General features: G+C 46.5%; 1 protein-coding gene across 1 annotated transcript; it reads left to right on the top strand.

The window, feature by feature from the left end:
- The first annotated feature begins 8,546 nt into the window (after positions 1-8,546).
- Positions 8,547-12,142, top strand: PRSS51 (serine protease 51). Its single transcript, XM_060408816.1, is given in 5 exon segments — positions 8,547-8,566; positions 9,543-9,783; positions 11,231-11,413; positions 11,842-12,078; positions 12,080-12,142. Coding segments are annotated over 5 exon segments (744 nt in total).
- Positions 12,143-13,073: the final 931 nt, after the last annotated feature.

Below are 13,073 nucleotides of genomic sequence, written 5' to 3'. Positions count from 1 at the left end.
AATCTGATTTGTAGCCAGTCAGTTTGAAGTAGAGGGTGACCTTGAAAAAAAAATTCAGAACCCAGAAGTTGAGAGTTACATTTTATTCGGTGGGGATTTTTAGTACTTCAAGCCCAGGAGGCAGCATCTCAGGCAACCTGAGAGAACTGCTCTGAGGAGGTGAGGCGGGAGCCAGGATATAATAGTTTTGTAAAAAGGGCAGGTAGTCTGAACATCAAAAGATGGTTGCTAATTAAAGATAACCAGGTACCTCAAATTAAGGAATCTGGCACTTTTCTACGTGTGGGAAGATGCAAGATTCTGCTGCTGCTGCTGCTAAGTCGCTTCAGTTGTGTCCAACTCTGTGCAACCCCATAGATGGCAGCCCACCAGGCTCCCCCGTCCCTGGGATTCTCCATGCAAGAACACTGGAGTGGGTTGCCGTTACCTTCTCCAATGCATGAAAGTGAAAAGTGAAAGGGAAGTCGCTCAGTCGTGTCCGACTCTTAGCGACCCCATGGACTGCAGCCCACCAGGCTCCTCCGTCCATGGGATTTTGCAGGCAAGAGTACTGGAGTGGGGTGCCATCGCCTTCTCCGATGCAAGGGTCTGGGCTCACTGTAATCGTTCATTTCATATGCATCTCACCTACCTGGGGCCAGTATCCTGCTTCCTTGCCCTAGATTTCCTCAGGGCTCACGGTAGGGAGTGGCTGCAGCCTCATGGTTACTAGACGGCAGATATTCTTTCCCTTCTTGAGTTACCTCAAGGCTCACCAGCTCACCTTAGTAGGCTGTGGTTGCAATCACTAATAACTGTGACAGCCTTTGTTTACTGATGTGGCAGGGAAAATTCCATTTCTCACAGCCTAGACTTGCAATTGGCGTCTGAAGCGGGGGTGGTCTTGTGGGGCTGAGTCTTGCACCTGTGGGGTCTGCACTGACTCCAAGTACTATCTGAATTGAGATAAATTGTATAGAATTTGTCCCCCGTGCCTGGCTTTTTTTTTTTTTTTCCCCTGTGGAAAAACTTTAGCCAAAGAATAAGTTTAATCCTCGAAGTGAGAACTTGCAGAAACAAAGGAAAATAGTCAAAGGAGATAAAATAATAATAATGTTTATAAGCAAAGTCAAGGACCTCTAGTTCCTCCTCAGGGACTATGGATAATATGCTGAACCACCTCCTGTGAGCTGTTGTATAGAAACTGAAACCCCCACCATGGGGAGAAGTTAACTACTGATGACCAGACTGTAGCCTTGACAGAAGCTGCCACAGTTCTGAGAACTGGCCTTAGGGAAATAGGAGCTAACTGACCCCAGGACTAAAGAGCAACTGTGTGTAAAAACAATCAAGATAATGCTGGCCAGACCTCTGATGGCCAATTTCAAGATGACTATCAGAGTTGACTGTGCTGTTTCTGCATGTAGCCCCCTCCTTCTGACTATAAAATCTCTTGCCCCCAGTGGTCTTGTGTGCGTGTGTAGGGCAGGGGGAATGTCAGCATTTGGACAGATGTCTGCCCTCTCCCCAGGTTGCAAGCCTCCAAAATACAGCAAAGTTTTCTTTCCACCTACCTGTCCCTTTTATTGGCTTTTGAGCGGTGAGCAGCCAGACCTGGGTTTGGTTACAATAGCAGGCTTTGAGATCCGCTTCCAGAGAATATGAAAACTCACCCAAAGACCCAGAGCCCTTTAATGCTCAAGCAGACACTAGAACACACGCCTTCTCGAGAGACTCACAGTAGTGGGTGGGGGCAGTGGATTCAGACAGGTGTGCCTGATATGGTGTCCGCCTCGTCCCTGCTGCAGAGAGAAGGCAGACAGGTAGGGAGTGGGCTGTGTGGATGCTCCTGAGCCTGGCTGCCCCGGGTGCCCTGCTTCTTCCCTGACCCCAGGCTTACTGTGACGTCACCCAGGACCAGCCCTGCCATGCATTTGTGATGGCCACCACTGAAGCAGCCACGGCTGGCATTTTGTCAGCTTTGGCTCGGGGCCCAGGTTGTGAAATTCTGGACTGGAATGAAAAGAAAATGCTCCTGCTTCTAATTCCACTGCTCATGGCACTCAAGGGACGTGCCCAGGAAGCTTCAGGTCTGTGCCAGGCAGAGCCAGAGCAGAGGGTGGGTGGACGCCTGCACCCTCTTACCTGGCTCCTGTAGAGAGACCAGGTGGATTTAGAGACCAGAGGGGGTGCAGAGTTGGAGCAAATGGCTCAGGAAATGAGGAGATTACAGTGGGTGAATCAAAGTAGATAGATTGGCCTCAGTGAATGATCCTGCAGGGTCTGGACCCAGAGTTCTGGAAGAATAGAGCCATTAAGAAGCCACGTCAAAGGGTAGAGGTGGCAATGAGGGTGGAGAAGTTTCACATGGTGGTTGACTCCAGCCTGTTCCAGCAGAGGTCAAGTGGTTCAAGAGAAGCAGGCCCCTGTCTTCCCCTTCTCCTGCCTGGGCCACGGGCTTTTGTCCTTTGAGCTGTGGCTAGTGTGGGACTCCATAGGCTTTTTTTCCCCACTTTGTTTACAATCTTTTGCACTGTGAGGAACTCCAGAACAAGCTGTGTCTGTTATTTCTCAGCATCTTCTTTCACTCTGATAAAACTATAATGCCATAGTCTGAAAATCCTCAAAGTTTGCTGCATGAGTTTCAGTTCTTCTCATTTCAGCATAATGATTTTTTTTTCCTTTCAAAAATTTAGTTTGGTCTATGTCAGTGTACGTCAGGGATGGGTGTGTATGCACAGAGTGTGTGTGTGTGTAAATGTATTTACAAGCCGTCTTTCCTCCAACTCATTTCAAAGTTATTTGACGATTCCAACAAAGCAACAGGAATATCACATCTTAAACCACAAACCCAATTTTATCTTGAACTGCTGTGTTTTATTGAAAATATCTAAATATATTAAGAAGAGTCTGAGTCATCTGGCAGAACGGTGGTGTAGCTGTGATAAATGAGTGTCTGTATAAGGGAACTGGAATACAGAGCATTCATCCAGGGCTTGAAAACAATTAGGGATGGGTTTCAGGCTGAAGTATCATGGAAGATGCACAGCCAGTGGAAACCCTTGATGGCAAGGTCTCTGAGGGTTGCATGCTCACAAGGTAGTGGAGTACCGGTGAGTTCCCACCGAGTCCAGCCTTAGGAAGACACATACAGTGCATATTAGAACAGAGAGTCTGCATCTTTTGGCACAAAGGGCTGTGTCCTGAGAAGCAACTCCCGAGGCCAGTGTCACTGCTTTCAGTGATTCTAGAATCGGAATGCCCGGTCCTAGCCCTTACTTGCTGTGTCGCACTAGCATGGGGATGTGGGTTCGATTCCTGGTCAGGGAGCTAAAATCCCACATGCCTCATAACAACAAACTGAAATATGAAATGGAAGCAATCCTGTGACAAATTCAATAAAAACTTAAGAAAAGTCCATGTCAAAAACCTCTTAAAAAAATCAGAAATAATAATAATAATGAAAAAAGAACAAGAACAACTGGCTTGAAGGGAAGTGTGATATTCTGACAGTGGCTGCTGCTGCTAAGTCGCTTCAGTCGTGTCCGACTCTGTGCGACCCCACAGACAGCAGCCCACCAGGCTCCCCCGTCCATGGGATTCTCCAGGCAAGAACACTGGAGTGGGCTGCCATTGCCTTCTCCTCTGACAGTGGAGGAGGAGTTAAAAAAAGGGGGGGCCAGTTTCTGGAAAGTGACATCTCCAAAAATAAATATCTACTAATTTATTGTCATAAGCTCAGTATACTCAGCCAACTATATTGATTTAGTTTTGAACATTTTGTCAGCATTTGACATGAAGTGAATGACGATCATTTGTTCAAGTGCTCCTAGCTGTAGAGTTCTCATTAGTCTTTGACCAAAATATTAAATTAATTCAACCATTGCAACCACTGACCTGATCTGTTCTTAAACATGGTGGCAACAAACCCAGATTTCATAGGTAAAATCTGGATGAAGGAGTCAAGCACTGAACTCTGATTTAGTTTAAATCTCTTAAGAACAAACGTTTGTCTCAAATGCTATATCTGAGGCGTCCAGAGTATCTAGAAGGATGCCTACTACTGAGTATCAGCTTTAAGAAGCAAAACTGAAATAAGCGTGGGGCGTCTGCTAGAGCTGTGCTGAGATATTGCCGCATATTTATGCAAATGCCCTTTAGAGCACAAGGGGAGTACGCATCCAAATGTGTGTGCTCGCCTGAGAGCTTGAGACGTTCTCAGGAGGTGGAGGAGATGGTGGGGAGGAGGAAAAGGAGACCAAGAGCAGAGGTGAGAGAAAGGGACCCTTCACTCTCTGATTATTTTTATTTTTTGCAGTTTTTTAAAAAAAATTTATTGGAGTATAATTGATTTACAATGTGTTAGTTTCAGAAAGTGAAGAAGAACTAAAGAGCCTCTTGATGAAAGTGAAAGAGGAGAGTGAAAAAGTTGGCTTAAAGCTCAACATTCCAAAAACAAAGATCATGGCATCTGGTCCCATCACTTCATGGGAAATAGATGGGGAAACAGTGGAAAAAGTGTCAGACTTTATTTTGGGGGGCTCCAAAATCACTGCAGATGGTGATTGCAGCCATGAAATTAAAAGACGCTTACTCCTTGGAAGAAGAGTTATGACCAACCTAGATAGCATATTCAAAAGCAGAGACATTACTTTATCAACAAGGTCCATCTAGTCAGCTTTATGGTTTTTCCAGTAGTCATGTATGGATGTGAGAGTTGGACTATAAAGAAAGCTGAGCACCGAAGAATTGATGCTTTTGAACTGTGGTGTTGGAGAAGACTCCTGAGAGTCCCTTGCACTGCAAGGAGATCCAACCAGTCCATCCTAAAGGAGGTCAGTCCTGAGTGTTCATTGGAAGGACTGATGTTGAAGCCGAAACTCCAATATTTTGGCTACTTGATGTGAAGAGCTGACTCATTTGAAAGGACCCTGATGTTGGGAAAGGTTGAAGGCAGGAGGAGAAGGGACGACAGAGGATGAGATGGTTAGATGGCATCATCGACTCATTGGACATGAGTTTGGGTAAACTCTGGGAGTTGGTGATGGACAGGGAGGCCTGGTGTGCAAAGAGTCAGACACGACTGAGAGACTGAACTGAACTGAACTGAACTGAACTGAACTGAACTGAGTTTCAGGTGTACAGAAAAGTGAATCAGTTACACATATACAAACATCCACTTTTTTTTTTTTAAAGATTCTATTGGTGACAATTTCTGAGAAAGTTTCCCTGGTGGCTCAGATGATAAAGGTTTGCCTGCAATTCAGGAGACCTGGGTTCAATCCCTGGGTTGGGAAGATCCCCTGAAGAAGGAAACGTCTATGCACTCCAGTATCTTTGCCTGGAGAATCCCATGGACAGAAGAGCCTGGTCACAGAGTTGGACACAACTGAGCTACTAACAGTATTCCTATATAGGTTATTACAAAGTATTGAGCAGAGTTCCCTGTGCTATACAGTAGGTTCTTGCTAGTCATCTAATTTATATATAGTAGTGTGTATATGTCAACCCCAATCTCTCAGTTTAGCCCCCTCTCCTCCTATCTCCTGGCTTCCCTGTGGCTCAGAGAGTAAAGCGTCTGCCTGCAATGCAGGAGACCAGGGTTCCATCCCTGGGTCGGGAAGATCTTCGATCCCTGGGTCGCAAAGATCCCCTCCTGTCTCCTGGTAACCACACATTTGCTTTCTACATCTGTGATTCTGTTTCTTTTTTTTTTTTTGTAAATAAGTTCATTTTTACCCATTTTTTAAAGATTTTACATATAAGCGATACTATCTGAGATTCGTCTCTGTGTCTGACTTGCTTCACTCAGCATGCCAGTCTCTAGGTCCATCTATGTAGCTGCAAATGGCTCTGATTTGTTCTTTTTTTTATAGCTGAGTAATAGTTCATGTCTGGATTCCAAAATTTGGAGGCAATATGAAAATTAGGGGCAAGAGATAAGAAACATTTATCCTGAATCAACCAAAGATGACCCCTGGGTATTGACGAGAAGGATGAGAGCAAACGATAGAGCTGAATTGGCTGAGGAGGGACTCCAGAGATTACTGACGTTCTTATGCCATGTAAAGGCAATTATGACAGATGGACATGGACAGACTCCTTAGAGAAAAGCTCCCTGATGCTGGGAAGGATTGAAGGCGACAGGAGAAGTGGACGACAGAGGATGGGATGGTTGGATGGCATCAGCAACTCAATGGGCATGAGTTTGAATAAACTCCGGGAGTTGGTGATGAACAGGGAGGCCTGGCGTGCTGCAGTTCGCGGGGTCACAAAGAGTCAGACACGACTGAGTGACTGAACTGAACTGAACTGAGTAACTTTTTCGCAAAAGGAATGAATTTCTAAGCACATAAGGGAAAAATCATAAGGAATAGTTTTGACTCAGCAACAAATTTTAATTTCCTGAACGTCAAAGACAAAAGAAATGACAAATGGGGTAAAGTCCTTATAGTATTTTTTCAGCTAAAGAATTATCATCTTTAATGCCTAAATAGCTTTTTACAAAACAACATGTACATAACATACCTAAGCTCCTTCCACTTACCTGCCCCCAACCACCAGTCCACCTGCACCCAGGAAGTGTGCTCTAGCCTAGCTGCTCTCTGGAGAGGTGTTTCCTGCATGGAGAGCAATCAGTTCAGTTCAGTGCTAAGCTTCAGTCATGTCTGACCCTTTGCAACCCCGTGGACTGTAGGCTGCCAGGCTCCTCTGTCCATGGGATTCTCCAGGCAAGAATACTGGACTGGGTAGCCATTTCCTACTCCAGGGGATCTGCCCGACCCAGGGATCAGACCTATGTCTCTTTTATCTCTGGCATTGGCGGGCAGATTCTTTACCACTAGCACCACCTGGAAAGCATCTATGGGTAGCAATGCAGGCAAGCCTCTCTCTTCCCTTGTGCGGCAAACATATGTTCTCCAGTGAATTCTGAATCCCAACCTGGGGGAGGGACTCTCTTGCCAAGTTTGGTCCTTCTTTTCTTCCCTAACCCTGGGGTATTCTTGCAGTCCTCTAGACCCTTTGCATTAAATAGTTACTCCTCTGTTATCCTTTATAACTCTTTTTTTCAAAAAGACTTTTTTAATATGGGACATTTTAAAAATCTTTATTGAATTTGTTACAATACTGTTTCTGTTTCATGTTTTGGTTTTTTGGCCATGAGATATGTGGGACCTTAGCTTCCCGATCAGGGGTCAAACCTGCACCTTCCTGCACTGGAAAGCGAAGTCTTAACCAGCTGACTGCCAGGGAAGTCCCTCGTTTATAATTCTTTCTTTTTAATTAATTATTTCATTTTAATTGGAGACTAATTACTTTACAAGATTGTGGTGGTTTTTGCCATACATTGACATCAATCAGTCACGGGTGTACATGTGTTCCCCATCCTGAAACCCCCTCCCACCCTCCCCATCCCATCCCTCAGGGTCATCCCAGTGCACCAGCTTTGAGTGCCCCATTTCATGCGTCAAACTTGGACTGGTGATCTGTTTCACATATGGTAGTATACATGTTTCAATGCTATTCTCTCAAATCATCCCACCCTCACCTTCTCCCACAGAGTCCAAAAGTCTGTTCTTTACATCTGTTTTTTGCATAGAGGGTCGTCGTTACCATCTATCTAAATTCCATATATATGCATTCATATGCTGTCAATACAATATGCTGTTTTTCTAACTTACTTCACTCTGTATAATAGGTTCCAGTTTCATCCACCTCATTAGAACTGACGCAAATGCAGTCTTTTTAATAGCTGAGTAATACCCCATTGTGTATATGTACCACAGCTTTCTTATCCATTCATCTGCTGATGGACATCTAGGTTGTTTCCATGTCCTGGCTATTATAAACAGTGCTCTGATGAACATTGGCGTACACATGTCTCTTTCAATTCTGGTTTCCTCGGTGTCTATGCCCAGCAGTGGGATTGCTGGGTCATAAGGCAGTTCTATTTCCAGGTTTTTAAGGAATCTCCACACTGTTCTCCATAGTGGCTGTACTAGTTTGCATTCCCACCAACAGTGTAAGAGGGTTCCCTTTTCTCCACACCCTCTCTAGCGTTTATTGTTTGTAGACTTTTTGATGGCAGCCATTCTGACTGGCATGAGATGGTGCCTCATTGTGGCTTTGATTTGCGTTTCTCTGATCCTGAGTGATAGTAAGCTCGATAGTAAGCTTTTCCTGCTCCAGCCCTGCATACTCTCTGTTTCCTGATTGGACCCTGCACATCTTTGCCCTTCTCTGCTGCCATTCCAACAACTTGAGAGCTCCTGCCGTATCACCACCCTGACCTTCCCAGATCTCACAGCTCCTCTTGAATGTGAGGGACAAAGAGTACGGGGGTGTGTTTGACTGGGATTGTCTGAGGTCTGTCCCCTCTGCACCAGCCCACTTCACTCAGTCCTGTTACAGCAGTCTCCGCTGGGAACGCGCAACAAGGATTTCTCAGTGCTTCTCCTGGACCAAAAGCTCTTTCTTTTCCCTTTCAGATGAAGTTCACTGTGGCTACAGACCCAAATTTTCAAACTCAACTGTGCTACAAGCTCACGAACTGGTGAATGTCCAGGATGGCGAGTTCCCATGGCAAGTGAGTATCCAGATATCGCAGAAACACCTCTGTGGAGGCTCAATCATACATCGGTGGTGGGTTCTGACGGCTGCACATTGCTTCCCAAAAATCTTGTAAGTTTCCGAGGCGTTGTCTTACTTTACATCAGTCTTACTTTCCTCAATGTATTGCCTGGGCTGGGTAGCTTAGTGGGTTACTACACAAAATTTGTGAAGCCATGGGCTCTACCCCAAGTGTGTTCCCACTGGATTTGTACCGAAAGGTATCTGCTCTATCCCTACTCTCTCAAGTTAGCCATATCCAAACATTGGCTGCTAGTCGTGACTATGCACCCAGTATTGGAAAATCAGTACAAAGCTTCCCATCCCCTGCCTGCCCTCTGTGTAGACCACGCACTGTATTCACTCACTGTACACATTACAGGCTACCACATGCTGTTTTAAGTGGTGACAATATGGTGGTCCGCAAGACAGTCAAGTCCCCAGTTGTCAAGGAGTTCACAGTCTAGTGTCTTGGGTGGATTCAGCCCACTGTCTTCCACGGGAAAGTCTCCTTGAGCTGACTGGTCACTAGCTCAGAGTTTTGCCTGAGTTTAGGCCCCTGACTTCTGCCACTCTGATCTCTAGACACTCTTCGGGCACTGTACACCCAGTGCTTTGGACTTCTCAGTATTCAGCTGTAAACTCTACAAAGTGTTAAAGCGTTAGTCACTCAGTTGCCTTCAACTCTTTGCAACTCCATGGACTGTAGCCCACCAGGCTCCTCCATCCATGGAATTCTCCAGGCAAGAATACTGGAGTGGATAGACATTTATTTCTCCAGGGGAATCTTCCTGACTCAGAGGGATGGAACCTAGGTCTCCTGCATTGCAGGAAGATTCTTTACCATCAGAGCCACCAGGGAAAGCCAGCTGTTTATAAATGTGCCTGTAAGTGAGAAATGCGATGTGGCTATTATTACATTGTAGTTCGTAGTTATTATATTCATTCTTTAGGTTAGAAATGACCTTGGAAAATATCACTGTGGTCATGGGAACCAGAACACTCGATGACCCCTGCCTGGAGAGAAAGCAAGTGCAGAAGATAATTATTCACAAAGATTATGAACCACCTCACCTGGACAGCGACCTCTCCCTGTTGCTGCTTGCCACACCGGTACAATTCAATAACTTCAAAATGCCCATCTGCCTGCAGAAGAAGGAGAAGACGTGGGACCGCTGCTGGATGACAGAGTGGGTGATGGCTCCTTCGTATGGTACGTGCTTTCCCTTCTGAACCCAAAAAAAGCTCGCATTTAGGCATAATGCCTAAATGTCTAGACCCAGGCTAGATTGCATGATGCTTTGGAAGACTCAGGTCTGAATTTTGGCCTCACCACTCTCGCTTTGCGATTCCGACCTGGCTCCCCCAGATTATTTTCTTCCACATTTTTTCATCTATAGAAGGACAATACTGCAGCCTTCAAATAAGCTGTGTGGATTAAATTAAGTGAGATTATACACGTAAGGGCCTTACCATCAATAGAAGCCTGGAACATCAGTTCAGTTCAGTTCAGTTGCTCAGTCATGTCTGACTCTTTGCGACCCCATGAATCGCAACACGCCAGGCCTCCCTGTCCATCACCAGCTCCTGGAGTTTACTTAAACTCATGTCCATCGAGTCGGTGATGCCATCCAGCCATCTCATCCTCTGTTGTCCCCTTCTCCTCCTGCCCCCAATCCCTCCCAGCATCAGAGTCTTTGCCAATGACTCAACTCTTCGCATGAGGTGGCCAAAGTACTGGAGTTTCAGCTTCAGCATCAAGTCCATCCAAGGGAACACAGACGAACTAAATACATGGGGGTGATGGTAATTTCTTTCGGAGCCCAGAAGCACTGTAGAAAGGAAGCTTGGATTCTTCCCTCCTAGGTTGTTTTACAATCACATCTCCCCAAATGTTTATCATCAGATGAAGCTCATGTAGACTTCCCTGGTGGCTCAGATGGTAAAGAATCCACCTGCCAATGCAGGGGTCAAAGGAGATGTGGGTTTGATCCCTGGGTAGGGAAGATCCCCTGGAGGAGGGCATGGCAACCCACTCCAGTATTCTTGCCTGAAGAATCCCATGCACAGAGGAGCCTAGTGGGCTCCATGCAGTTGCAAAGAGTTGGACACGATGGAGTGGCAACACTTTTACTAGACCACCATCCTGAGACAACTCTGAGACAGTGATTCCCCAAGCAAGCATAGTCCTCCGCTACATCCAGGCTGACCAGACAGGGATGCGGGAAGGGGATAAGTGGGATCCTCTTGGATCCGGGTTGTTTCTTTCCTTCGAGATGGCACCTTTAGGTGTGCCATCCTCCTGGCTTCTCCACTGGCCTGGCAGAGGTGGGTACAGAAGTTAGGCTGTTATGAACCTCCACACAAGGCAAAGCCTGGCTGTGAAGAAATGGTGGGGTCACTGAGAAAGCTCATTCCATATTCACCTGGCAGAGGCTGAGGTGAGGGTTTGGTAGGCTGCTTCCAGAGGCAGTGAGCTTCTCAATGGGAAGCAGAGAAATAAGCAGAGATGGGAGATGGTGGAGAGGAGACTGAGTGGGCATTGCATTAGGTCACTCTAAGTCTGTGATGGTCTGAGTGTCTACACACTTGCCAGGGCCTCCACCCTCATCGCTTGTGGGCCCATCCCTCTCCGTGGTAGAGTGGTGCTCATTCTCACTCTAGCTTCCTCATTTTGCTAGACCGAAAGAACAACTCCAACATATACCTGCAGAAGCTGAGAGTGGTGCAGATTACCTGGAGAGAATGCAGCCAGAGGGTAGACCAGCTCTCCAGGAACATGCTCTGCGCCTGGCAAGAACTGGGCACCAAAGGCACTTGTCAGGTACTCAGCCCCCATCTCAGGTCCAACCTCCACATGCGCCACCACATTCTGGGTTCCCAGGAGGGAGACTAGGAGGGAAGCCCTAGCCCAGGGGTCCGCAGCCTCTGGGCCATGGACAGGAGGTGAGCTGTGGGTGAGTGAGCCAAGCCCCCTCTGTATTTACAGCTGCTCCCCGTCACTCTTACTGCCCGAGCTCTGCCTCCTATCAGATCAGCGGCAGCATGATAAACGTAATGTGCTTGAGTCATCACCAAACCACCCCCCAACTGGGTCCAGAAAAACTGTCTTTCGCGAAACCGGCCCCTGCTGCCAAAAAGGTTGGATACCAATTCCCTGACCCATGCCACTAGGACCCTCTCACTCTGCACTCTAGTTAGAGGTGCTGTTGATTGCTCCAGACTGTTCCTTCCTTCTTTTCTCATTCTCAGGGAGACAGTGGGGCACCTATGGTCTGTACTATCCACGGAAGCCGGAGGCTCTTCCAAGTGGGTGTGTTCAGTTGGGGCATACGATCTGGCTTCAGGGGGAGGCCTGGTATGTTTGTGTCTGTGGCTCAATTTCTTCCATGGATCCAGGAAGAGACAGAAAAGGAGGGGAAAGCCTACACCTTCTCAGGAACTCAGAGAAGCAGCTCCCTGCATCATGTTCTCTGGTACCCCTTGTGGTTTGGCTTGGGGGTCTCAAGTACAGCTTACCAGCATGTTTACTGGTGATAAATCAGGTCACTAAGCTTCAGATCCATGCTGTCTTCTTCTCCTCCTTTCTCCCCACCCATCCTTACACCTATGAAGCATTCCAGGGTTTCTCTGTCAGGCCCTGGAGGATAGACAGGGACTCTGTGATCCCGAATCTCACAGGGGCTATTGCTCCTGCTGCTTTGCGGTGGGATGTTAAGATCAGTGAATCCCACGGACACCAACACATTGCCTTCCTTCTGTTCTATGAGAACCAGTTGATCAGAAGTTGTGCCAAGTGGAAAACCATGTGAGGAATAACTAGTCGTTTAGTGAGTTATGGGTGGTTAGGTGGCAGAAGCTTTGTGGGCAAGGCAGACACATCCACATACAGATTAACGTCTGTTTCTATGATGAAAAATTACTGCCTGCTCCAAAAGGGAAGAAGTCAAGTATGACTGACCTTCCACAAGATGGGTTACATGTCTGACCATCCTCAGCCTACGGATGATGGCCACAACAGGGTACCCTGAGGGTGCTGAGCCTCTGTATGGAGTTGTACTTTTCAATGCCTAATTTAACACCTTGTCCTCGTGATTCAATTAAGGGATGGACTTAGAGGATCAGCGAGCAGGTCACATTTAATAAATTCATCCTGACATTCCTACCCAAGATTTTGTATTCCTTCTTTTATATTTTACAAAGAATTCCATTTAATGTAGGCCGTCTCTTATCCAGGGTTTTAGTCTGTCAACTAAACAAACAGAGCTACTTCTAGCTGTACCAGGTTTACTCATTAGAATACAGATTCTCTCTAAAGTGCTCTGAGACTGATACATTTGGTCCAATCATATATTACTTTATCCTCCGCCTAATTCTTTTAAAGGGCTTTCCTGGTGGCTCAGTGGTAAAGAACCCACCTGCTAATGCAAGAGACATGGGTTTGATTCCTGGGCAGGAAGATCCCCTGGGTAAAGAAATGGCAA

This window comes from Ovis aries, chromosome 2 (assembly GCF_016772045.2).
Source record: "Ovis aries strain OAR_USU_Benz2616 breed Rambouillet chromosome 2, ARS-UI_Ramb_v3.0, whole genome shotgun sequence".
In the NCBI taxonomy this organism is placed as follows: Eukaryota; Metazoa; Chordata; class Mammalia; order Artiodactyla; family Bovidae; genus Ovis; species Ovis aries.
The sequence above is the reverse complement of the archived record's forward strand: the minus strand, read 5'-3'. Positions and strand labels throughout refer to the sequence as shown.